General features: G+C 40.7%; 1 protein-coding gene across 6 annotated transcripts; it reads right to left on the bottom strand.

Moving 5' to 3' along the window:
- Positions 1–281: 281 nt before the first annotated feature.
- On the bottom strand, positions 282–23223 carry arhgap40 (Rho GTPase activating protein 40). 6 transcript variants are annotated; one of them, XM_020611741.1, is made up of 18 exons: positions 22928–23221; positions 21461–21511; positions 20584–20718; positions 19793–19927; positions 12538–12761; positions 11415–11632; positions 9711–9789; positions 8785–8921; positions 8088–8253; positions 7192–7283; positions 6663–6740; positions 5691–5850; positions 4467–4549; positions 3618–3824; positions 3030–3173; positions 2498–2649; positions 2005–2060; positions 282–1410 (listed from the first exon to the last, which is right to left on the bottom strand). In XM_020611741.1, exons 5-18 carry the CDS (start codon positions 12740–12742, stop codon positions 1304–1306), a joined length of 1884 nt encoding a protein of 627 aa, XP_020467397.1. In that variant the 5' UTR covers positions 12743–12761; positions 19793–19927; positions 20584–20718; positions 21461–21511; positions 22928–23221; the 3' UTR covers positions 282–1303. The 6 variants fall into 6 exon arrangements, with proteins under 6 accessions (XP_020467397.1, XP_020467225.1, XP_020467314.1 ...); XM_020611569.1 differs by lacking the exon at positions 21461–21511; XM_020611658.1 differs by lacking the exons at positions 19793–19927; positions 21461–21511 and having other exon boundaries at positions 22928–23223.
- Between the last annotated feature and the right edge of the window lie 992 nt (positions 23224–24215).

Raw genomic sequence — 24215 nt, 5'->3', positions numbered from 1 at the left:
CAGTCAGTTGATTAATTGATCAGTCAGTTATTGCCGTCTCACTCCATGTCCAGGTTAGTTTATGTTCTACAAGCTTTCAGTTTTCACTGTATTTTTTGTTTTTATTATTGGTATTTTATACAAAGCGTGATACAAGGGTTTTCTGTCCATGTTAGACATTAAACAGTTTAATATCTCCAATAAGCCAATTCTGTAAAAGAGAAAACTTGAGGTAGGGGATTAGGGAAACCTAAGAAAACTGACTTTTCTCCTTCCCATTCATTTCTGTGTGGAACAGGCTAAGACGTATTCACCTCCGGTTATGATCTGACCAACCTTCTTCTCTTTGAGGCTCTCCAGTGTCCAGCCGCTTTGAGAGAGGGGGTGAGCCTAATCTCTCATTCAGGAAATACTGCATGTTTGTATTTGTGCGTTATAAACCGTGGTGAAATATTACAAGCAGCAGAGAAAGAATGGGCAGTGAGAGAGGATAAGGAATGTAAAATGTCTAATAAAACCTACGTACAGCAGTTTATGTAAATGCCATTTCCTGTTCTGTGTTTTTAGTAATACCGAGTCAATGTGGAAGCATTGAGAATGTTTGCTGTTGAAATTATGTGTTAGCATTCACTAACTACAGCTCCCATGAATCCACAGTATCATTGCTATCTTAACACCTATGGCTCAGTCACTGGAGTTGCAGTTTGAAAGGTCAAGAACTACACTTCACTGTCAAAATGAATGTTGTTTTCTCTTGTATAAAACAAATTTACTGCCAAATGCAGAATCAGAAATCAGTTTAGCAAAGAGTACGGACAGAAAACCCTGTGTTTATGTTTTAGATTTTTACAAAAGACTCTCAGTCCACAACAAAAACACTGTCATGAGACTTTGGCTCGCTATAGCCAGAGGTACTCTGCATCCCCATCTGCTTGCTCATAGTTGGAGATGCTTGAGGGAAGATGGCAAACCAAACCACCTATCCACTTTCACTCACACGCTCCTTTTTTCTGTGCAGCAGGTTCTCTGTCAGAACTAATGAGTCACATCAGCAGCAAGAGAGAGAGATAGAGAAAGAGGGCAATGCATGTTCATCTGATCACAGACAGTTTTTAGACTGTGCTCTTGGCAGATTCTTCATGTTTCTGCTTCCTCCATCTGTCTCCTTCTCCCTTGTTGCTCAAAGGTTGAACAGAACAGAAGTAGAGAGGAGGCTGCACGGCTTTGATTGCGTTTTTTTTTTTTTTTTCTGGCACTGCCGTCCTCATCTTTAGCAACCTGTTCCCCGATCTGTCCATCCTTCAGCCTATCCACAGCCTATGTATCACAGGCCTCTGCTGGCATTGGGTTTCATCTTGATGACCCACTCTCCTCCAGGGTTACTGTTGTACAAATCCAGAAGATGTGTTTCAAGGTCCAGACAGTGTTCACCTGCAGAAAACACACAAACAAGCTCTAGTTGTTGGAACTGTTTGTTGCTGACCATTTCATTAGATTATTCTGCTGATTATCTTAATTTATCAACTGTTTGACTATGAAGTATAAAAAATTTGTTAAAAAGTTTCCCAGTCAACGCCGACATCTGAAAACCTACAGTACATAAGACTGAGGAAGGCAGCAAATATTCACGGCTTTTAATTATAACAATAGTGATTTTAATTATAGCTATTATAATTATTTTTCTGCGAAACAGATATTTGGTTAACTGACTAACTGTTTCAGCTTCAGTACCAACTGAAGACATATGCTGGTATCAAAAAAGCATCAAGTCAAAATGTCCATCACAAAGTTGAACTGAGTGACAGTTTCTTACTGTCTACAGTGTCAGCTCTCCTGTGAGAGCAGACATGTGTAATAAGCATTTGTCTGCTCTGATCACTGCAGATGCACAGCTCGTGCCTCTTTGACCCTTGCACAGTTCATTACATAAGACCTTGTTACCCTCATAAGCTCAATGGACGCAAAGACGTGCAAATGCCAGCGGTGCTCTTATCAGAAAAAAACGGTGCAGCCACTTTGACTTACCGATATTACCTCCCACTTCATAGAGGGCATAGTCTGGATACACCACCGAGCCATTTCTGTTGAGAGACGTAACACTTATGTATCATGTTTGGTTTTTCCATAGGGAAGGACACTGTCTCACACTCATAAGGTTTCATTTTTAGAAGAAATATTCATCAGGTGACAACAGTGAAAAAATGTTTTCACTTAACTGCTACACAGATTATGTAGCAGCCATTATACAGTCATTAGTGTTTTACAAATCTGAGCAGACTTATTTCATGTAGCATACAGCTAGAGACCTTGACACAATCACAAGTTTTGAGGGATAGGCTTTCATGTTATATTAAAGATGTGGTATCTTATGGGTGCTTTACTGTGATGAACCTACTGGAAACCAGAAGAGTTTGTACATTTATGAATACCTGCACTTAATACAAAAAATTCCTGACTAACTAAAAAGTGGAAAGCAGAGGTTAGCCTGTGGTCAGTTTAAGTTTGTGCGGTACTGTACCTTCGCATTTTGCCTTTTCCATTATCAGGGCTACGGAGGAACTGCCGGTGAAACTCTGCAAGCAGGTCTGACACTCGTGAACTGATGTTGAGCTGGAACTCCATAGTGTCACTCGTCAGATCCCTGACCTCGATCTTAACGGTACGGCATGGCTGCAGGACAGGAACAGAACAGGAAGGAACAGAAGTGAAACGGTGACATCTCCCAACCATACAACTTGTTAAATTTTAATAACAACATGGAAGTATGCAGCTTACATAGTTATACTGTCAGCTAAAGGTAAATTCAATCCATTTTTTGAGGTTCAGTTCATTTAGCATGTTTTGAAGGTTACAGTAAGTCTAACTTTTTAATGATGTGTGAAAGTATTACTGTCCAGTATTTGCTTTTGATGGATATATCAAGATAAGACAAAGTTGCTACAAGAATATAGATTTACTGTAATAATTCATGGCTGTGATTCTCAATATTATATCTTTTATTGGTTTGAATATCAGATAGTTTGTACAGTGCAACATTAAACCCTACTCACCTCTGAGGTGTTTTTATCAGGCTTTTCCCGACTGTCTGTGTGGATCTTCTTAAGCAGGTTCTTGATGTGACGATCGTAGAACTGGTAACGCCGGTTACTGTTCTCATTGAGCTTACGCACCTGGCTCATGAGGAAATTAGGGACCTGATGGAAAAAAAAAAAAGAAATTAAGCAGCATTAGTTACAGTTAAATCTTCATTCCAAGAAGCATGTTTATAACGTGGTTACAGTTTGACAAATTTTCTTAGGTTGTAATTTCATAATGAGAGATATCTGTAGAGCTGGACAGAACGTGGCCGAGTGTAGCAGATTGTACAGGGAGAGGGAGTGCTGGGCGGAGCAGAGCGGAATAATTTGAAGTTTCATGCTCATGCCATCTTAAGTTACATACTGTAGCTTTAAGAATTCAAGCTCAATTTGTGATAAGTGTTGCTTAATTACTTTACTTCTAACAAACATTTTTAAAGACATTATGGGGGAAAATGGCTATGAGTACATGTAGAAAAGTATCTGCCTTCTAAATAACTGAACTACAGGATTTTGTTAACCCAACAGTCCCCTTGTTGTCCGACCACTCACGTCACCTACCGTCCAGAGCAGGTCCTGGTATCGGATGAGGAGCCTCATGACGTCGGCTGCCTTCTCCGCTTGTCCTTTCTCAGCCCCCTCAGTGAGTCTGCTGGGGACAGCCTTATGGAGGAAGAGGTTGGGAGCCATGATGGTCGCTACAGCCCACAGGTTCATCCTGTTCCTCCTCTCCCTGGAGACCACCTTACTGAGGAACTCAAGGAGGGCCTGAGGGACATGCACATGGAGACATTCACACAAATGCACAATACTGAAGACATTTCAGTTGCTTTAGAAACCTTTTTATTTTTTTTAAATCAAACAGCGTATTGTGGAGCACTAGTTTCTGTAGAGTTAAAAGACACACTGGTATTTTTAACTGAGCAATGTGTAAATGTCTTTCAAAAGAGAAGGAGCCCACTTATACTGACTCATCCGTAACACCTCTACAGAGAAGTCTGTTAATGCACAGTAAGTTTCAGCTGCCTCCACTGGAGTCAAAGTAATTAGTTCAGGTGGGTTTTATGCTTGTGGTTGTTATAAGCAGAGCTGAATTTTACTGACACACTTGTGCCAGTGAAAGTGAGTCATGGTTAATTCAAGTCATTATATAACAGAGCAGAATGTTTGAATGTGGATTAAAAGCAGTACAGTATAGCCATGTTATAAAACAGTGTTTTGGTCGGTCATGTTTTTAAAATGTCATTCTGGATATGTTTCTGACAACACTAAGACGACCATGTTGGGTTTGGTGAACAATACTAAATACAGTTTTCGTTGCTGTAGTTGTTCAAAACCCAGTTTAACCCTTTCAAGCTATGTGAACCACATTTCTTTTGTTGTGCTAGAGGAAAGTGGCTTGGTCTGTACCTTAAGTGTGTTCCTATTGGGCTCAGGCAGCAGTAGGATGAGCAGGTTCAACATGTGGAGCTTCTGCTTCAGGTCTGTGATGTCTGAAGGAGGAGGAAGCAAAGGTAAGGCAGGTCGGACACATACACACACAGTCTTCATTTCCTCTGTTTGGCTAAGAATAATGGGATGTCTAAAGATTAATGGCACTGTGACAGGTGGTCATTAGGTTTGTTAGCTTATGTCTCTGTGGTCACACGTCATTTATCACTTTGCACTGAGTCTCCTCACAAATTATACATCAGCGAGCGATGCTTCAGATTACATTAATATCAATCCAAGTTTTATTAAGGTGAATCTAATATGAAAATAGCTGATTCTTTATTCTGTTCTGTCAGGGTGCATATATTTGTGGCAGTGCAGGGACACTTTTTAAAAGGCTAACAACTTGTTCATCTTAATCTTGATTCCGCAGTTTGAGCAGAAAAGATAAGCATCACACCGTGCTGTGATCATGGTCAAAAGACTTGGGTAATTAATTTATGAACCCCGGTGAGCTGTCCGGAAAAGTAGGCAGCAGCTCAGTAACTTTTGAAGATACATCAGATCTTTTGACAGCCTACTGTATCAGCAGAGTTTCAGAAAGAATTTTATCTTAGTTACAAGTGTGTAGCATTATTTGTTGCCTCACAGTAGCGAGTCTTCTGTGAGCCCGATGAACTTGAACATTCTGGATCACCACATCCAGAATGTTACTTGGATCCAGATCAGACTTTGATGTGTCGTCGATCTCATGTGGATGCTATTGTGCAAATTTTGCCCAAACATTGTAGGCATTAAGTATGGAGTTTTGGAGTATGGAGAAACAAAAATACTGACCCGTGTCCTACACTGGTGAAGAATCATTTTAAAAAATTCCTGGATCTGGTTGATGAGCTGGATCAGCACCAATGGATTGTTCTGTTGTGGTATAACCTACCTCTCCAAAAATTTCATCCAAATCCATTCATTATTTCTTGAGTTAAGCTATGAACAATCCAACAAACAAACAAGCAACTGCCTGTTTCAGTGCTTACACTATATTTTAGAACAAACGAGAATTACGAAGCTGCACGTTGGATTATATAACAACAACATGGGGTCTAATAGCCTTTTGGAGACTGGAGCTACAGCTCCTGGTCTTCATCACATCTGCTAAAAGCTGAAAGTAAATCCAACAAGAATTGTCAAGTAGTGTTCACCGACCTCTGACAGCGCTGAAGGTGTTGAGATACTCAGCAGTGAGCAGAGGAGCGGGAAGTTCCCTGATGAATTTCTTCAGCAGTGCAGCAGCATCATTTGGACTCACTTCATCCCAGCTGACCTGCCCTGAGTAGAAGTTGGTCTCCAAGCTCTGCTGCAGCAGCTGCAGACAGACAGTAATGTTTTCAGAACAGCACAACCACAGTCGACACCTGGCTCCCATGTATTAGAAATGGCTCCATCAATTACTTTACACTATGTGGTGTTATTAGTGGTCTAACAATGTCCGTCACACAAAGAAGTGCGTGAATTGTGTCTCATTTTGAAGATAAGTTGTGACGGATGAATCAGGGGCATCTACGGTTTCTCATATACAAAACATTCATTGAAATTTCATTCTTGATCAGGCTTTTTCGAACTTTAAGTTTGGCCCACGGACTCCCATTCATTCCTGCATCTATTTCTGTCTAAAACCTGAGAGAAATCATGTTGAGCTCTGCCAAAAAGGACAAAATGGCTGAATATGCTGAGGGAAGTATGATTTATTTAATAAAATATTTAATGGACAACTAAAAGTACAAAATGCAGTGGACCTAGTGGATCAGTCATCTGGTTTGCTCCCTCAGAGCTGACTGGCGCCCTCTTCTGGCAGTTTAGATTTAAACGATTCACCATTAGCTGTACATGTGGTCAATATTAGACTATCTGGCAGCAGCAAGTGAAAAAAAAAATTGTCTCACTGAAACTTGCTTTTCTAAATGTCATCTGTAGTTAAAAAGTCAGTACTCTGGCTGATTTTTCTCTTCACTCTTCAAGTATTCGACAGTGTCACATGGTTACCATTTAACTCATGAATCATTTTTATTTTCTTGGTTTTAGGCATCAGGCACAAAAAGGGACAGTTTCTGTGATTAAATAATTTGGAGTAGAGTGAGCGTTGTGTGACAGAAATGAGCATAGATCCAGATTTTGTACCTTGATTCTGGACTGAGAACCTGGAACCCGCAGGATCCCCTCTGAGTCGACCCCTTTCTTCTCCAAAAATGACAACAACTGCGCAGAGAAAGAGAGGGAGAGAGACATTAGCAGATAGTTAAGCAGGGGTAGATAAGAATGTCTTGCTCACCTCTGCTGGTTATTCACAGTAACTGCTGCTACATAAAGGGTGTGGTTGAAGCATTTCACAGCCACACTCAGACTGTTACAGTATGAGCTCTATCTGAAGATGCGGTTTATGGATTCAACAAAATGTGCCGACTACATACTAAGGAAAATATAATCACAAAGCTGCAAACAGTCATCTTGTGTCACACCAGGGGTTAATAGCATACACTTTAAAATAAACTGTTTTGTGGACACTAAGCACTCCATGCAAAACTAACCTTGTACACAGGTTTTGTATTACTGCAACTACTTTGTGCACTTCATTTATTAATTGTAAGTTAAGCAAAAAAAAGTCTTCTGAGGACATACAGTATAAGACAGATCTATTTTGGGTTCTCACCGCCTGCAGGAAGAGAGGGGTTGAGATGTTGGGCTTCCTTTTCTGATCGTTCTCCAGCAGTGTGGACAGTGGCACCCCAAACAGCGTGCTCTCTGTGAAACCAAAGTGTCACTTAGTTGCCCACCTTTCTCTGCTTTATGTCAACATTTGGGGCGGCTGTGGCTCAGGAGGTAGAGTGGGTCGTTTTCTAACCGGCTTGTTGAGGTGTCCTTGAGCAAGACACTGAACCCCCAGTTGCTCCCGGTGATGTCACCGGTGTGTGAATGCGTGAGTGCTTGGGAGTGCAAATGGGTGAATGGCCGAATAATGTGAAAGTGCTTTGAGTGTGCTGTAAAAGCGTAGAAAGGTGCTATACAAGTATAAGACCATTTAAGACCATTTAGCCAAAACAGCCTCAAGGAGACATTTTTCTGCACCTACACTAATACGGCCATGTCACTGCTAGTGCAATTGTGTGTCGGTGAGCATACAAACATACAGCAAGTGCAGTGTCACACTGTGGATGCTAACCACAAAACTGCAATTAGTATTTGTGACTCGGTGTATGAGTAAAGAAAATTTTACCAAAGTTTAGTCTGTCAGTGCTATTTTATGTGGAGAAAGAGGTGCTATGTAGAATATTTAGACTTGTTAATCGTCCAGACTGCAGGGAAACAGGAGGAAAATGCAGAAGAAATCAGAACCACTGCTACAGTCAGTGAAGTGCAAGTTTGAGTCATTGTTTTGCTTTGATTTGATCTCAAATAATGAAAACAGCCTAAAAGTAAATCACTGCACATAGATAAAATGTTGTCGTCTAAAAAAAAGATAGCAGTTGTCTACAGTGTACCCATTTCCACATACAGGAATGTAAGTTTGTCTTTCATGTGTGTACATACCACCGACTGGGGCCTTACCTGGGATTTTTCTCTTGGTGGTTTTGTGCCTTTTGACTTCAAGCTCTAAGAGGTCACACAGCGCCGTCATATCGATGAGAGCCAACTGACGCACCTTCTTCATGTCAGTGTGGGAGAGATCCTGGATACGAGTGACTCCTAAACGGCACTTGGTGTGGATCACCCGCTGAGGAGGAGAGAGCACAGGGGGACAAAAATGAAAAGAGGGGATTGGAGTCGAGAGGTGGACGGAGGATATGAAGAGGAAGACAAAAAACATTCAACACAAGTAAAAGTTAAAGGAAGAGGAAAATGGATACTGTGATATTATACATTCATTGTTTATGTCATTCCCATGAAGTGTCTTCATGTAAATGTGGTAATGGCATCAGTGCATTTATAATTAGCCAACTAATTCCTCCCTTTTTGCTGAAGGAATGTATTTAGCCTGAAATAAAAAAAAACAAATCTACTGGACTCTGTGACACAACAACTCTCCTTTTGTTTGGAGGTAATTCCCTCATTCCTTTATTCTGCTTAACCCTGTTATGGCATTGTTGCCTCACAGCAGGAAGGTTTTAATACTACCAAGCCTAATTACAATAACAACTACAATTTAGGCAAAAGTCATGGACCCGAACTTCCACAGTTTCCCAGAAGGCAGCAGGATCAACGGTCACCCTGGAAACTGATAGGGGGAAAGTGTTTGGGAGCTTACAGGCAAGGTCGCATCCTCTTTCCTCCTTTGGCTGTTGTTCTGTGACAGTTTGGTCTGTTTGAGGAAGAGGACAGCCTGTTCGCAGTAAGCCACATCAGTGATGAAGAATTCCTCTTTTGGAGCACATCGTTGGTGCTCTGATATCACAGATAAGCGGGAGACAGAGACACATGTGCAAATACCAATTAGCGCATTGTAGAGACACACAAAAAAACCAAACAAATAAACAGAATTTATTTATTTGGCAGAAGTATCTGTTGTGGAACGTTTAAATGTTTAGCAGTCAATACTCTGAACTGTTCATATAAATAAAATAATAATATTACAGATGCCACTATATATTGTGGCAAAGGTGGATCCAGAATTGCATCACACTCCCTTTTGATATTATTTTTGTATCTAAAAACACTGTCCAAGATGTTCATATGTTCACATCTCCAGTTTTCACTCTTATGATGTCAACGAGTGATTCACAAAAGCAGGTGCATGATGAACGTTTTGTAAGAACTGTTCTCCAGTTTTTCTACATACTAAAGCATTAATGTTATTACAAAAAACTGAAATTTGGCAAATGACCTCATGGACTTTCTCTAGTGGCAGCATGTAGAGACAAGGAGGTACATGGGGATTAGTCTGAACCAAGTAGAAGACAAATCCAGACAAACAATCAGGTCCTGACAAATCTGCTGCTCACCTGACTTCAAATATGACAAGACAATGCTTTCGTATTTGATTAAACCTAGCAGGGTTGGTTATAGCCTAAAGTACTGTTTTGACTCAGTTATATTATTAAAATAACTGCTTGATTTTTACATTTTTAAAGTGGCTTTGAGCAAACTTTCACTTACTTGTACTTCCCTTTTGTTACCTGGCAGTTTTAAGTTTGGCCTAATTTTACATTGCATGTTAAACTGTGTAGCTCTTACCTGATAGCGGTGTTTTGGTAACCGATGCCATGCTGTTTTGGGCGAGGTCTTCACTATGTTGAGACTCAGGCAAAAGGGTCTGGTGAGACAGAACATTTACACATCACAACACTTTCTGTAAGCAGAAATTTTAGTTAAAAATATCAGCTCTGTAAATATTTTCTCCACAATCGGTAACGCAAGTAGTGTTTTATTTTGTCCACTGAGCAGATGGACATTGATACAAAGACCGTTTCTGGTGATAAGAATCAGAGGAACAGTGTCTGCATTCCCCTGTGAGGGCATCTCAGACAGACAGGGAGGACAAAGATCGACCTTTATATGTGAGTTTCTTTTATTGTCACAGCTCCAATGCATGTATCAAGACAGCACAATACACAATAGGAAGTCCCTCACTGAGTCCTGACAGCCACCTGGGAAATGGGTATTATATATTTTACTGCATACAACTGTGACACAGGCTTCATGTTGCTGTAAACTTGTAAACAGCACAACAGTAACCCTGAGACTGGAAACACGGGCAATAATTAATTTGTGTGTATAAAGGAAAACGAAACATCTGGGTACATAAAAACTACGGATACAAGATACATATGGAAAACGAAACATCTGGGTACATAAAATCTACAGATACAAGATACATATAGCCATAACATTATGACCAGTGACGGGTGAAGTGAGTTGCATTGATTATCTTAGTATAATGGCACCTGTCAGTGTGTGGGGTTTATTAAGCAGGAAGTGAACTTTAGGTCATTGAAGCAGATGTGTTGAAAGTAGATAAAACAGTCAGATGTAAGGATCTGAGTGACTCTGACAAGGGCCAGATTATGATGGCTAGATGATTAGATCAGAGCATCTCCCACACTGCAGGTCTTGGTGGGTCTTCCTGGTCTGTGGTGGTTAGTACCTAACAACAGTGTCTAAGAAAGGACAGACGGTGAACTGGAGACAGGGTCATGGACGCCCAAGGCTGACTGATGATGAGGTTGACCTACTGTAGGTAAATACTGATGATGAGGTTGAGCTACTGTAGACTAAACTTATAAATTTCACTCATCCTTTTCCAATTTTGTTTGAATTTTTGTGAAATGGTTGAAAATGAGAAACACTGTACATTGGTCTCTATGAAGAGAAACATTCAGCAGCTATAGTGGTGATATCACACCTAGAGTGGGGAGGCTGTTGAATTTGTTTAAAAATGATCTCTAACTCGTCCTCATAACCACAGTTTTCACTCCTTTTACATAAGTTTTTCAATGAATTGTAGACATGTCTGTGATCTTCCTGACAGTAGAACTGTGGAAGCAAATGGATTCTTCACAGAAGATGCACAGTGAGCTGCAGAATGACATGAGAGCCAACCAACTGACACACTGACTCCTTTGTACAGTATTAAACAGGCACAGTTTTCACTCCTTTTACATAAGTTTTTCAATGAATTGTAGACATGTCTGTGATCTTCCTGACAGTAGAACTGTGGAAGCAAATGGATTCACAGAAGATGCACAGTGAGCTGCAGAATGACATGAGAGCCAACCAACTGACACACTGACTCCTATGTACAGTATTAAGCAGGAGGTCATAATGTTATACCTGATGGGTGTACATATATGCATGTATATTACTTTACATTCCAAACAACAGTTACATTTAGAACTACATCAATTTACAGTGTAAAGGTTTGTATTTCAAAGTGCCAACCTGAGTGATGGGGGAGTTGAAGATGTCACGAACGTCGCGGGGTGCTGGCTTGTTCCTTTTACGTAGGGACAGTGTATAGGAATCCAGTCGACGCTGGACGGTCGCAGCCTGGGTCCGCGTCAGAGTGGACAGCAGAAACACGTCTACATCCTCGCTATCGTCGCTGATGAGAGTTGACAACCCAGCATCAGCCAACCACTGCTCATCCTGTTCACTATCTGAGACACACACAGATGACACGCATGGAAGAATCCAAACATACCATGTGTACATGCAATGCAATGTAAACCGGTTGCTAGGAAACATCTGTAGTGCTGTCCAACCAAAAACAACTGACTATGAAAACAAGAATTACAGAAGTCAGTAGTAGGTGTGACTTTTTTCATTTACCTAGGCAAAGATGTTTCAGAGTTAGAAATGCTTGTTAAATACACTGATCAGCCATAGCATGACCACCTGCAGCTCCACCTGTGTATCTTCTGTGGATCTGTTTGCCTCAATAGTTACAATGTCAGGAAGAGCACACATTTGTCTACCATTCAGTGAAAAATGTATGTAAAGGAATGAAAACTATGGTTGTGAGGGCAAGTGAGACATAATTTTATAGACAAACAGCCTCCCTACTCCAGGTGTGATATCACCACTATAGCTGCTCAGAATAAGGAGGCATGATTACACACAAACACACATCTAAATCCAGACTTCAGAGGATTTACTCATTAGTGAAAGATGAATCTAAAACTGTCTCTGTTACATCAAAAGAATCTGTTAAGGGCAGAATAACACAATCAGATCTTTTGAACAGACATAATAAAAGAGCATTTTCATCAAGTCATTCATGAATGGCTATTTGGCGTGTGCATATAAAACAGTGCAGGCCGCAGTGTTTGATATTGTTGTCATGGTGATAGCTACTTTGCTGCATGAGGGAGACCTGGTATGTTTCCATGGCAAATGTATCATTTCATGGAGAGTTTCAGTAGCAGCTGTGTTGAATATTAAAGGTTTGTAATTCTATCACAATATATAAATATATATACATATATATATATCTCACATTGATTTCTTAACAAGCTCTTTTTATCCATTCTTAATCTACCAGCCCAGGATTTGCAGTATTTACCTTCTGACTGTCTTGACTCTCCCCTGCTGCACTCGAGGTCTGTGTAGCCACTCCCCTGTTGGATGGTCTCCACCTCACTCCAGAATGAGTCCAGACAGAGTTTGTCGGGGTGCTGCTCCTGATCCTGGGAGGGTGGTGTGTCTGGGCTGTGTGGGCGTTCAGCAGCTGCCTGGTCCTTCGGACTGGCCCAGGGCTCCACGCTCATCTCGGTGGGGCTGGGATCTCTGGTGCAGATATACACACACGTAAAGAAATCACACGCATGCATGCAAACAAATGAGCAGAAATACAAAGACACATACAAATACAGGACGAATAGTGAAGACTGAGGTGATGCCGGGAGGATGAATCAGTCAGGGAAGCTCAGAGAGATGAAGAGACAAATGGAGCTGAATGGAGGGAGGGCCAGAGTAAGGGGAGAGCCGGCAAGAGCGGACACAAAGGGGTGTCTCTATTGTTCCTGCAAAATGTGACCTAGAGGCAATGTACCCTGTCAAGCCACTAGATGTCACTATAAAAATGTGAAGTTCTTTTTCCTGGGGGTTACGCCCCCCTATCAACTGAAACAGATAAATGAATCTAACACACTAGCAATGTAAGGTTAAACATGCAACAAACTACTTCCGAGTACAGAAAAATAAATAATCTAACTCTGCTTTCAGTTTCCTGAGCACAAGTGATGTAGGACACAACAACAGAGGATACTGTTCTCTAAGAACAATGGGCCACACTCAGCTAGTTGACAGATTTGCACCTTCAAGGACTAAAATGTGAACTGGTGATCACAGACAGAGGAAGAGGTCAGTGACTCATTCCATCAGTGTGCGGTTCAGTCACATTCTTGTAGTCAGCATATCTCAAGAGACATACCAAACCATACTAGTCCGAGTTAGGAATGCCAGATGGCTTCTGATGCGAGCATGAACGAATCATAGTTGTCTGAGCCAAAAATACCCGTCATACTTTCAGCTGTAATTCTATGATCTTATCAAGATGATCTACATACATCGACTGCGAGTCAGTTGAAGCCAGTTCAGATCAGGTTTTTTCCAGACCAGCGTTTTGGTGTGTGAAACCAGTTTTGTGGGGTGTCAGAGTGGAGTCAAAGGGGTAGGGGTGATGGGGTGGCTTTCATGCAAGGGACTGTGAATTTTATTTAATTCAGTAAGAGATTCTTGTGTAAGCATGTAACAGCCATAAAATTACGATAAATAGAGCCTGATTTCTATGTTTGGTCACATACTGCACTAGACCATCATATGCAAACAAATTGATGCAATATAAAGCAACAAACAATGCCAGTGAATGTCACTCAATAATGTAGCAACTGTCAACAGCTGGGTGAACAAAATCAGAGTGTAATCCAATATGCAATTCTGCTAGAATGTCATAAAACATATACACTATAAATAAAATGGATCATATTACTTTACCCTTTTCTAAACCGGTATGGTCGCTGTACATTCCAACATACTGTATACATATAATGTGAAGTGACAGAGCCATTCAGTCCAATCACTACTTTCACAGGAAAAATAAAACACAAATGTTTGAGTGGTTTTTTGAGCTTTTTCCAAAAATACATCCTCCCATGAAATTAGTGAACTAAACCAGACATTAAATACAGTTGTAAAAACAGATGCACAGACTGGATTTGGATCAGCGGCGGTACTGACATCAGTGAAGTTGTTAGGTATTGGCAGACAAGACAGGTCTGGTGACTATTTTTCTGATCATTTAATTATGTTTAGTTTGTAAAATGTGAGAAAATAGCAGAAAAACGCTCATCATGCTTGGAGCCTAATGTTGCCTCTTCATATGCTGCAGATCACTGAGGAGGTCTTCAAATACTCAAAGATATTCTATTTCCAATTTTATAAAATGTGTTTGTCATGTATGCTTTGACTTAAACAGTTGATTAGTTATCTCAGTTATTGTTGACAAACCTTGTCAGTAGACTAACTGCTTCAGCATGTTGTTGCATGACCATCTTAATTAAAGTTAATAAGTGATGTGGAATTACAGACATATTGTTTCCTACCATAGATAGAGAAGAAATATCTCAATAGTTCCACACAGATTTTAAGTTGAAATAGAAAATATAGTATCTAGAATCAGAACTCAATATCAGATAATAATCTCAGCTTAGGTATGAGAATCAGTATTGTGAGGAATGAGTGGCAGTGGTTCCTAATAAGGCATGTGGACATAATAAAAGCTGCTCTGGCTTACTGTACCCTTCACACACACCTGTTCAGAGGCATTACATGTGCTCACAACCTGACACTCTCATGGATCTAATTCATGAAGCTTGATAAATCAGTGGTCTACAGACAGCTGACTCACAGCAGTGGACTCTTGCTCAGTAGCCCCATCGGCTTAGAATTCTAATTACATGAAACTATTTTTCTTAAAAAAAACCATCTAATTTATTTTGACATTAAGCTCAAAAAACCTTCTTTCTATCCCACAAATGAAGGCTTGTTTGCAAACTGTTAAAAATAATTGTCATATAGTTTAAATGTTAGTAAAAAAAAAAAGGAATAAAAGAGTCAACATCTAAAAACATTTGGGAAACACAGTCTGCATGGCATTAAGTACACGCACCAGAACATCACAGTTCACTGTAGGTTAGTAACACAAAGTGCCATCTACACAACTTCACATCACAACACAAAAATGCTACTGTCTTTTCACACATACCTGGCCTTTTTCTTTTGAGAAGGTGACTTCATGGACCTGGCCCTCACTGTGTTTAAAACAGGATGGAGCTTAAAACGGCTCAACCTGGTGCGTGGAAATGGCATATTGGACTCCGGCCTGGTCACCGTTACCTCCTCTCTGCCTCCCATATCCACAATGCAAAAGTAATCCAGGAATTATAGTCCAGCACAAACCCTAACTTTATCGAGTCCTGGTGTTCGGACACCATGTGAGTGCAATGCAAATCTGTTCACTGCTCCACTTGTTCTGTTCAGTAACAGGAAGTCGTCTTTACTGAGACGTGTTAGTGAGCTGAATGAAGCTGACAAGCAAGAGCGAGTGACAACTCCTCAAACAAATCTTTCACACCTGTCCCCTCCCTCGCTACTCTACAGTGACACGCCCTGCCTGCATGCCTGAAACTGAAATCTATTACATGCTACACTAAAACCACTTAGGTTGAAACACAACAATAATATCCCTTGTTCCAGAGTGGTCCACATTAGTAAAAGCTGGCTAACTTTAATTTCCACTCACATGTATATCTCAGACACTTTATGGGTCTTTGAAAGTTACACTTTACTCTCTAGTTGAGCTGATTAATCAAGGATTCTTTGTTGAAAAGATGAGGGATGTTATCACCTCTTTGCATTGTGATTACTGTCCAGAATTAAGTTAATCAAATACATCAAAGGATGAAAAAGTTGTATTCTTTTTCAAACTCTTTACTTAAGCTGCACTGCAAAGAGATAATCTCAAATCAGCTAACACATACTTGTGGTGTGACGGCCAGTGACGTGGTGTGCTAAATCAAATAATGCCTTATATGCAGAAGACAGCTGTCTGTTCACCTACTGTACCTTTCACAACATCTGAGCATGACTAAAATGTTGATATAACTGTCAGGTGGCTGTGTGGGGAGGTGATGCATGAGTGTGAGGCAGAATTAAAGAAACAAACAGTATCTCAAGTTTCTCAAGTGCGACAGGTCTGTCAACATTGACTGTGAGCAGCACAGTAGCCCCCATCCCCCCGAACCCCTCACCAATTCACGGCCTCGTCGGCACATTCTCATTCTTTCTTGTCAATCACATTACAGCTGAGGATGTAAACACTGATAAGGTGAGGGGGGGAAAAGTGAGAAAAGATGTAAACACTGATAAGGTGAGGGGGGAAAAGTGAGAAAATCATTCCACTGGTTTAGTGACAACTACTAGCTTAACGCACTCACACATTTAACTCGTTCTTCATCTGCTAATGCATGACTTAATTGTATGTGCTTAAAAGAAAAACTTAATGGAACAGTTTTGGAAATGTACTTCCAGTGAACTTCAACTAAAACCTGTTGTACAGCTTACAAGGAAGTTACCTCATCCGCTACAGTGTGTTATGGTATATGACGCTGCTTTTTATTTCAATATGTATCTTGAATAAAGGTTTCAGACTCTTGAGCCGACTCTTAACTACTGAAATCATAACTCCTTAACTAACTTCAAACTATAAATGTCATCAGCCTCGCCATGGAATACTCCCAGAGGACAACTTATAAAGAGGCACATAGAAGGCTTTGAACCTATTTTTCTCTGGCTTCCTTGTTTTGCATCAAGAACAAGTGGAAAAGCAACACTGACCCTGTTTTTAAACCTGATAATAATAGTCTTCACCTTGCCAGCAAATTTTAAAACTCAGCCACAAAACAATGTTCCATACTACCTTTATGAATAGACAATTAAAAGAAGTATTACAGAAAATGTCAAGGTGCTGGAATTGTTCCTTGTTGAATGGACCTCCTATTAACACCGAATAAAAAGGAAAACATTTACGCAGAGAGAAGACTAGAATAAATGTCAAACTGTTGCCTAATGTCAGCTGGTGGGAAATAACACACAGTAATCTCACCCAACGACTTGGGTCAAAGAATACAGTAATCCATTTAAAAAGTAGCTTGTGTTGAAAGCAACACAGTGTTTAATCCTTGTGGCCAAATTCCACTGCAAGCCTCTTACTTCAGGGAATTCAACAGCTAGCTCATACTGTGTTGAGAAAGTGCTTCTTCTCAAGGTCTATCACAGTGTGTGGAGGTGATGCCTGAGTGTCAAAAGATATGAAAAATCCTAAACACAGCGACATCACAGCACACCAAAAAGGTCCAAAAAGCAAAAAAGCACCAAAAACGCACAACAGGGACAACAACTAACTAATAATAACAATTTTCTATGGAACACTTCAAACATCTCAGTTACATTAGACTATTGAATCACTGTTTTCACAACTTGACCCAGGACCAAAACACAATTTAGTCTAATATAAACTTAATCCATACATGAGCCTCAGGTCCAGCAGACCCTGAAGCAGCAGCGGTCCAGTCCTACCTGGCCTTGGCCCGCCCAATGGCTCTGCCCGACAGCAGCAGCAGGGCCGCCGAGCCACTTCTCCCCCACGGCATCCTACTGCAACTGCTGCAAGCTGTAGGAAACAGCAGCTGCCTGCCCCTGGCAAGCTGTTTCCTTGTAACCTCTTCAGTACACAAACACATTAGAACGCAGATAGTCTCACTGCACTCGCAGGCACGTCACTACATTATCCTGGGGCAGGAAAGGAGGTCTCCATGGGGGAAACGGGGGAGGGAGAGGAGCTAGGAGATTGAATAGCTGACCGGGCCTAAAACACAGGCAGAGGGAAGAGACTGTCTGAATGGCTGGTTGGATGGATGGAGCAGGAGCTGGGAGCTGAATGGATTAGGCAGGGGACACAACAGCTGCATGCCTGACTGGCCTGCTGGCTGGACGGCTTAAGTTACATTAGGGCTGCATCCTTTCCACCGTCGGGACAAAGACAAGTGGAAACCATCCTTTATTCTAATGGCATCATGCACACTCATTCATTTACTGAGCACAGCAGTCCTCAGTGTCATCCTCTTTAACTTGACTTCAGTCTTTATGGTTTTCATTGGTAACTGAGGTCATGATCCAGTTTGCTGTTACTTATTTACAACATGGTTGAATGCCAGTGATTAGCAGTGAGGACTCAGCTTGGCTGTGCTAAGTGGTGTCAACAGATCATTTTAAAGACAGCACAAAAGAATCAGCAGCTCTTGAACTTTGGATCTAGAAACAGAGAGGGTCTTTTGTTGATGGGGCATAAACAACACACAATGAAAGCTGTATCCTCTGTGTGTGTTTAGTTATTTTTTTCAGCATGACCTGGTTTGAAATGGTTTAAGACTAAACTTCAGATCTGACTTTGTTTTATAAAGTCAACCTTCCAAATGAAAAAGATCCCTGGGTCCAGTCTGCATCTGTCTTGAGAGCCAAAACATGGTAAACACAAAGTTAGGTCATGGTGCTGTGCATAGATAAATAGAAATCAACGGCCAAAACATCTGAGTCTTGCTGCAGCTGTGACCACTTGACTCTCAGCTAAATGTTGTCTGTTACATGCTATTAATATTAAATTTGCATGTATTATCATTCAACCCACTTCAAATTGCACTTGTAATTTTACTGTTTGAATGCGATTTTTAATAATTCGTCTTATTGTCTTTAAGTAATTGCCTTAAGCAAAACATTGCCTTTTTTGGCAACAGCTACAGCAAAGATGTGTGGACAAATATTTGATTTTCTATTTGAAAAGGACACTTTATACCCAAGATAATAGGGCCACCCTCTCCTGCTGGAAAATGTCAGTGGCTCTTACTGTCCTCTGTCCTGCTCTTTACCTGGACATCTACACATTTGAGCGTTATATAAAAGGATACTTGGCGCTGAATCAAACTAAGACAGATGCTGGGTTTGTTATGGCATCATAATCAACCTCAAAATTAAATTATAATGAAATTCATTAAGTTTGTTTTTGTGTGAGAGAGAGCTTGGGAGCTCAGTATAAAGAACAGTACCATGGCAGTATTAGGAAATCTTTAAATCCTACAGAATCTATACAGTATTTTTAGGAAAATATGTGAGCTAATCAATGCTATAAAACTGATAATATGAAATTGCAGAGTTCCTGTAGGAAGGAAGTCGAAACACAGAACCAACTGGCATTTCATCTGGTCTGTCTGAAATCAGATTAGGGCCCTCTCTGTTGTACACTTTAAGGTCTTTAGTGGGATCCATAGTCTGCTCTTTATGCTGCTGGTGTCTCAGCTCTCTGGCAGTTTGCTCAGCCACTTCTTAGACTCTGTTCGTCCCTAACCAGATCAACACAGATTAGAGAGACCACGGTGCTGCCTCTTGGTGAGTTTGCCTGCCTCGCCAGTTCTCTCTGCTCACACTATTTGTTATTTCTCTGTTCTCCACTTTTAGACTAGAGTGACATCCAGAGCCCTCATGTTATGGCTCTCAGTCACTCTCATCTTGATTTCCCTTCAGGTTAAACCCAGTAATCCCACCATATCCACCCTCCTGTAACCACAGGTCAGACCACACTCTTTTCTCTTATAGTAAACCAAAGCCCTTCTTGCCCCATCCTTCCTTAAAATGTCAAAATGTTTCTTTCCTTTCTCTTGAATCATCCCTGACTATCATCCCTAGTAAGTTAAACCCTTTCTCACCTCCTCTGACAATCCTCCTTAGCTCACAGTCATGGCTGGAGAAAAAAGGAAAGTGGAGAACGTGATGGCATATCTCCTTATGACCCTGCAGATGGCATGTGACAGCCGGATCAGACTTGTGCCCTGCTCGTCCACCTTTGTGGAGTGGGGGAATAGAGAAGGGAGAACAGAACGTGGAGCAGATGTGAATAAAGGAGAGGGGGAAAGGAGGTGAATTATGACAGAGGATGATAAAGGAACATAAGAGGTGGTAACAGGAAAGGAGAAGGATATGACAAAAACCCCAATGCCACTTTTCATTACAACAGCATTATTGGTCTCTGCTGCCTCTTGCAGCTCTTTATTTATTGGCTGATTCTATTAACCAAAAAAGGAAAAACTAAGGTTCATCTGATCAATGTTCAAAAGGTAAATTAGAACTGAGATGATAAAAAGAAAAAGGGCTCCAGGCCAAGGCCAGATACATCAAGGTGTTAGACCATCAAGTGAATGGTGACACAGAGCCACAGTAATGCTGCACGTCACAAACACCAGTAACTCCACACATAATCAAAAACTTGGTTGCATGCCAGCGAATGTGCAGCAAACATGTACAGACACACAAGTGCACAGGAACAAATGTTCTGCAATGCACATGGTGACATCAAACATTCACTGGATGCAACTGATGCAGGTTTGTTTTCAGTCTGATGACCACAACACAAGATGCAAATCTGTCGTGAACAGTCATGAGCACAAAAGATTTTTATGGGATGAAAACAACAAGCCATGCACGTGTGATTTATACATACACACAGGCCGCAGTGTGCTGCAGTGATGGAAGTCCTGCGTCACGCTCACGGTGACGTGAGTGTTCCCACTTGTCATTATCTATGGCTGCAAAGTTTGGCACATTAATGCTTCTGGGTGGTGTAGCTCAATCCTTTCTGAAAACACAAATCACAAGTGACTTGAAGAAAGCTTGGAGCATCTGGTCATACAAACATACTGTACTGATGCATCACTCAAAGTGCATCCATGAGCAAAGCACTAAAAGGAAATGAATGTTTAAAAAGAAACTAGATCTACATAACAGCATAATTTCACACGTTTTCCCATATTTGTGCATCACTGATATTTTCTTTTGGTCAAAAATGTTCTTATGGCATGATTTCACCCAAAGCATAGATTCTTAACTTCCGTTTAAGGAACTAAATCAATAAATGACTATCCAGTGAGACTGTTTTAGAAAAAAACTTTCAAAATGGTTCCCACTGCTCAGCATACTGTTCTGTCAACTGCCTCCTGCACATACAGTACATACAGATTTAGCTAACAAAGGTTGGTATGAAAGATACGCAGGTCTCATGAGTTTAGACTGATAATAACCACCTTTGGTCTGATGGCAACAGCTTGTACTCTCAAAAAAGACACTGTGACACATGGCTATGAATGCCTTGAACTTTCCCTGCCACCAAGAACTCAGGTACATTACATCAATCATTCAATTCATTTTGTTGTTGATCTTCAATCTTACTTGACAGTTTAAGAACCTTAGTATTATATTGCATATTGGCAATGAACTGAAAAGCAGGCAACAAAGCAGCAAGATGATCTGCTGCATGTAACCATAGCAGTCCTAATGAACAGATCAACAGCAGCTTCCTTGACCACATCCCCTCCACCTACCCATTTCACACACACCGTCTGTCCTTTGTTGTCACTTGCTAATGGCAGCAGCTGCAAACATCAGAGGGACACAATAGATATTTCATTTCCTTAACTTGGACATAATTATATGTTTGTCTGATTCCATATTCTTTCTATTTGTTAACAAAAATCAGTGTGTCATCCTGTTAAGTCTCTTGCAGCAGCTACAGGGCTTAAGCTACTATAAGATGGAATACTTACTCCTCTCCTGCCATATGGAACAAGAGTGGATTATGTGAACTACTTTGCATGTACTCTTACTGTTTAGACTTAGAGGCACACACCATGTGGCCTGGCTCTTCGGGTAAAAATGACCTAAAACAACAATACTGTCCATATGATCTTGTCAAAGTACACAACCAGAAAAAAAATTGGAGTTTTAAATCCATAGTTCTGCAGCAGTAAAAAAATAATTTTAATGAAATCCTTTAAGTCACCAACCTGTATGTAAAAGGAAGAAATGCTCTGAGAAAGGGATATAACCAAAATATGTCAACAATGCAAAGCTCTATAGACATTTTTTACTTTGATGGTGTGCTAAATATTTCCATTTCTGATCTGGTGCATATGTTAAAGCATCCCACCAAAATAAACTGATGCTTGTTTGTTTCATTTAAGCAGGTACTCACCACAATACCTACAGTGAAACCAAAAATTGAAATAACTTTAAAATAACATATATATATACATTATCACCATTTGTCACCCTCTTTTTTGAAAGTTTAATTTTCTAGCTCAGTGGGACACATTTGTTGGTGCATCCACATCAAAACTTTGTGAGCACTTTGTCCTATTTGTCTTTCATTCTTGGTTGCATCATTTCCTTTCATGCCTCTCCTCTGCTTTCTTTCATATTTTTCATATTTTTAATTTCAGTTTTCCTTTACTCATGAGTCATTTTCCTGCCAGCAAATTAATGTAGTAATAATTACAACTGCAGTGTCATTTACTAATACATACTGTAGCTATATATTTACTCATCCCACTAATAAAACTAAACTGACCATTAATTACTGTTGTAGCATTCTGACTGACTGACTCATTGCTATGAGAAGCTGTCATGCAACACTCCACTTAGGCCACAGTTTGAGAGCTGACAGTCATCATTGTTAATATTTCTGCAGTGAAATCTAGGAAGACTCTTGCCCTTCATCTATATTTGTTGCTGCACATGCAAGCAAAGAAAAGGTCCATAGCAACCGATCCCGACACCCCAGCAACCAGAAACGCTTCCCAACCGGCGAAGAGACATACAAAGCTAGAGGAGAAATTACGCACAAAGCACGTAAAACTAGTTCGGTGAGTTATCTGCCACTGATCCACACAACCTCTGGTCCAAGATAACATCAGTGATTTAATCCAGAAATAATTCACTGGTTTTAACAAATTGTATGCCAGCACTGAAAATGTGCACATCGGAACCAGTAAGAGAAGCAGTTTAGTTACCTGAGAAAACACGGTCGACATCCCCGGTGTGCGAGGGCTCGACTGAGCGTGAAAAGGGGATTTTTTTTCCATGTGAGTGAATCTTGCTGCGAACAGTGCCAACAAACAGATGGCGGAGGAGAAGCTGGAGTCCAGCCTGGCAGGTGAGATGAGAGTCTGCGCTGCCACGTACATCGCCGGTCCACTTCATCCGTCTCACCTTGCGAATGACGTCACCGCGCCTGGCTCCACAACAACAACAGTGCCCCAATGACGAGAACATCACCAGTCACCTCAATGGTCTGAAGCTACTGCAAACCACCTAAACTACCATTGCAGTACCACGTGATTAGCAAAATTAGAATGATAGAAGACCAATTTTCTTAAAAGATAGGTCAAAATGAATTTCAAGCCTGTCTTCAAGCAATAGACATGAAGGAATACAGGTAAACAGGGGTCCCACTAATAATACAGGGGGAAGGTTGCATGAATCTTTCTAAATCAAAGCATCATTTTACAATAGTCCTGTCTTCCCTGTGGAATAAAGCAATGTAGGCAACATCAGCCTGTCATACCTGTGGGTGTAATGGATAATGTGAAAGTAATGAACTGTCTCAATGTAAAGGAGTAAAATGCAGAATAATCATCAGTGAATGGGACCTGTGCTATGACTTTCATGGCCTCAATCTGGGTGAGGCCCATGGGAACAGGAGCAAACATAAAATATGAATAATATCTCAGCCTGAGTGAGTAAATAAGACATCATGACAGAATTCTTGGCACACGATGTACTTACTGTAAATGTCAGCAACAAATTCTTGGCCTTCATTCACTAACTCCATTCACTAGTTAAGGCCATAGGTTATGATTAAAAGTCAGAAAATTTCCAGTAAGTGCACCTATCTCCAAGGTCACTAGTGAACCTTCAAGATCACACACAACAATGTATCAGCTACCTTAAATAGCAAATGCTATTAGAAAGATGCTAATATGAAGTGTGCCTTTAATTCATGAGTATCTTTTACACATTTAGCCAAACCTATCATGTTCACTCCTGCCTTCTCACGGCTCTCTAATTTACAGTATCTATGGATATCCCATTTCTGACATATTGTAAACCCAGTCTCATTCACTCCACCCCTGTAATGTGTCCAGTTGCAGCTCATAGCTGGAAAGATCATTCCTCCTAGGCAGATATATACTCTTTGCCATCCTGTTTTTGTTTTGATTGTCTTCTCAGCTTTCTTGCAGACAGCCCGGTTCATTCCAGGGCTGTAGGCGTAAATGTTTATGCAAGCATGTTTCTGTG

This window comes from Monopterus albus, unplaced genomic scaffold, assembly GCF_001952655.1.
Source record: "Monopterus albus unplaced genomic scaffold, M_albus_1.0 scaffold1.1, whole genome shotgun sequence".
Classification (NCBI taxonomy): Eukaryota; Metazoa; Chordata; class Actinopteri; order Synbranchiformes; family Synbranchidae; genus Monopterus; species Monopterus albus.
Note: the sequence above shows the minus strand (reverse complement) of the source record. Positions and strands in the feature narration are given on the sequence as shown.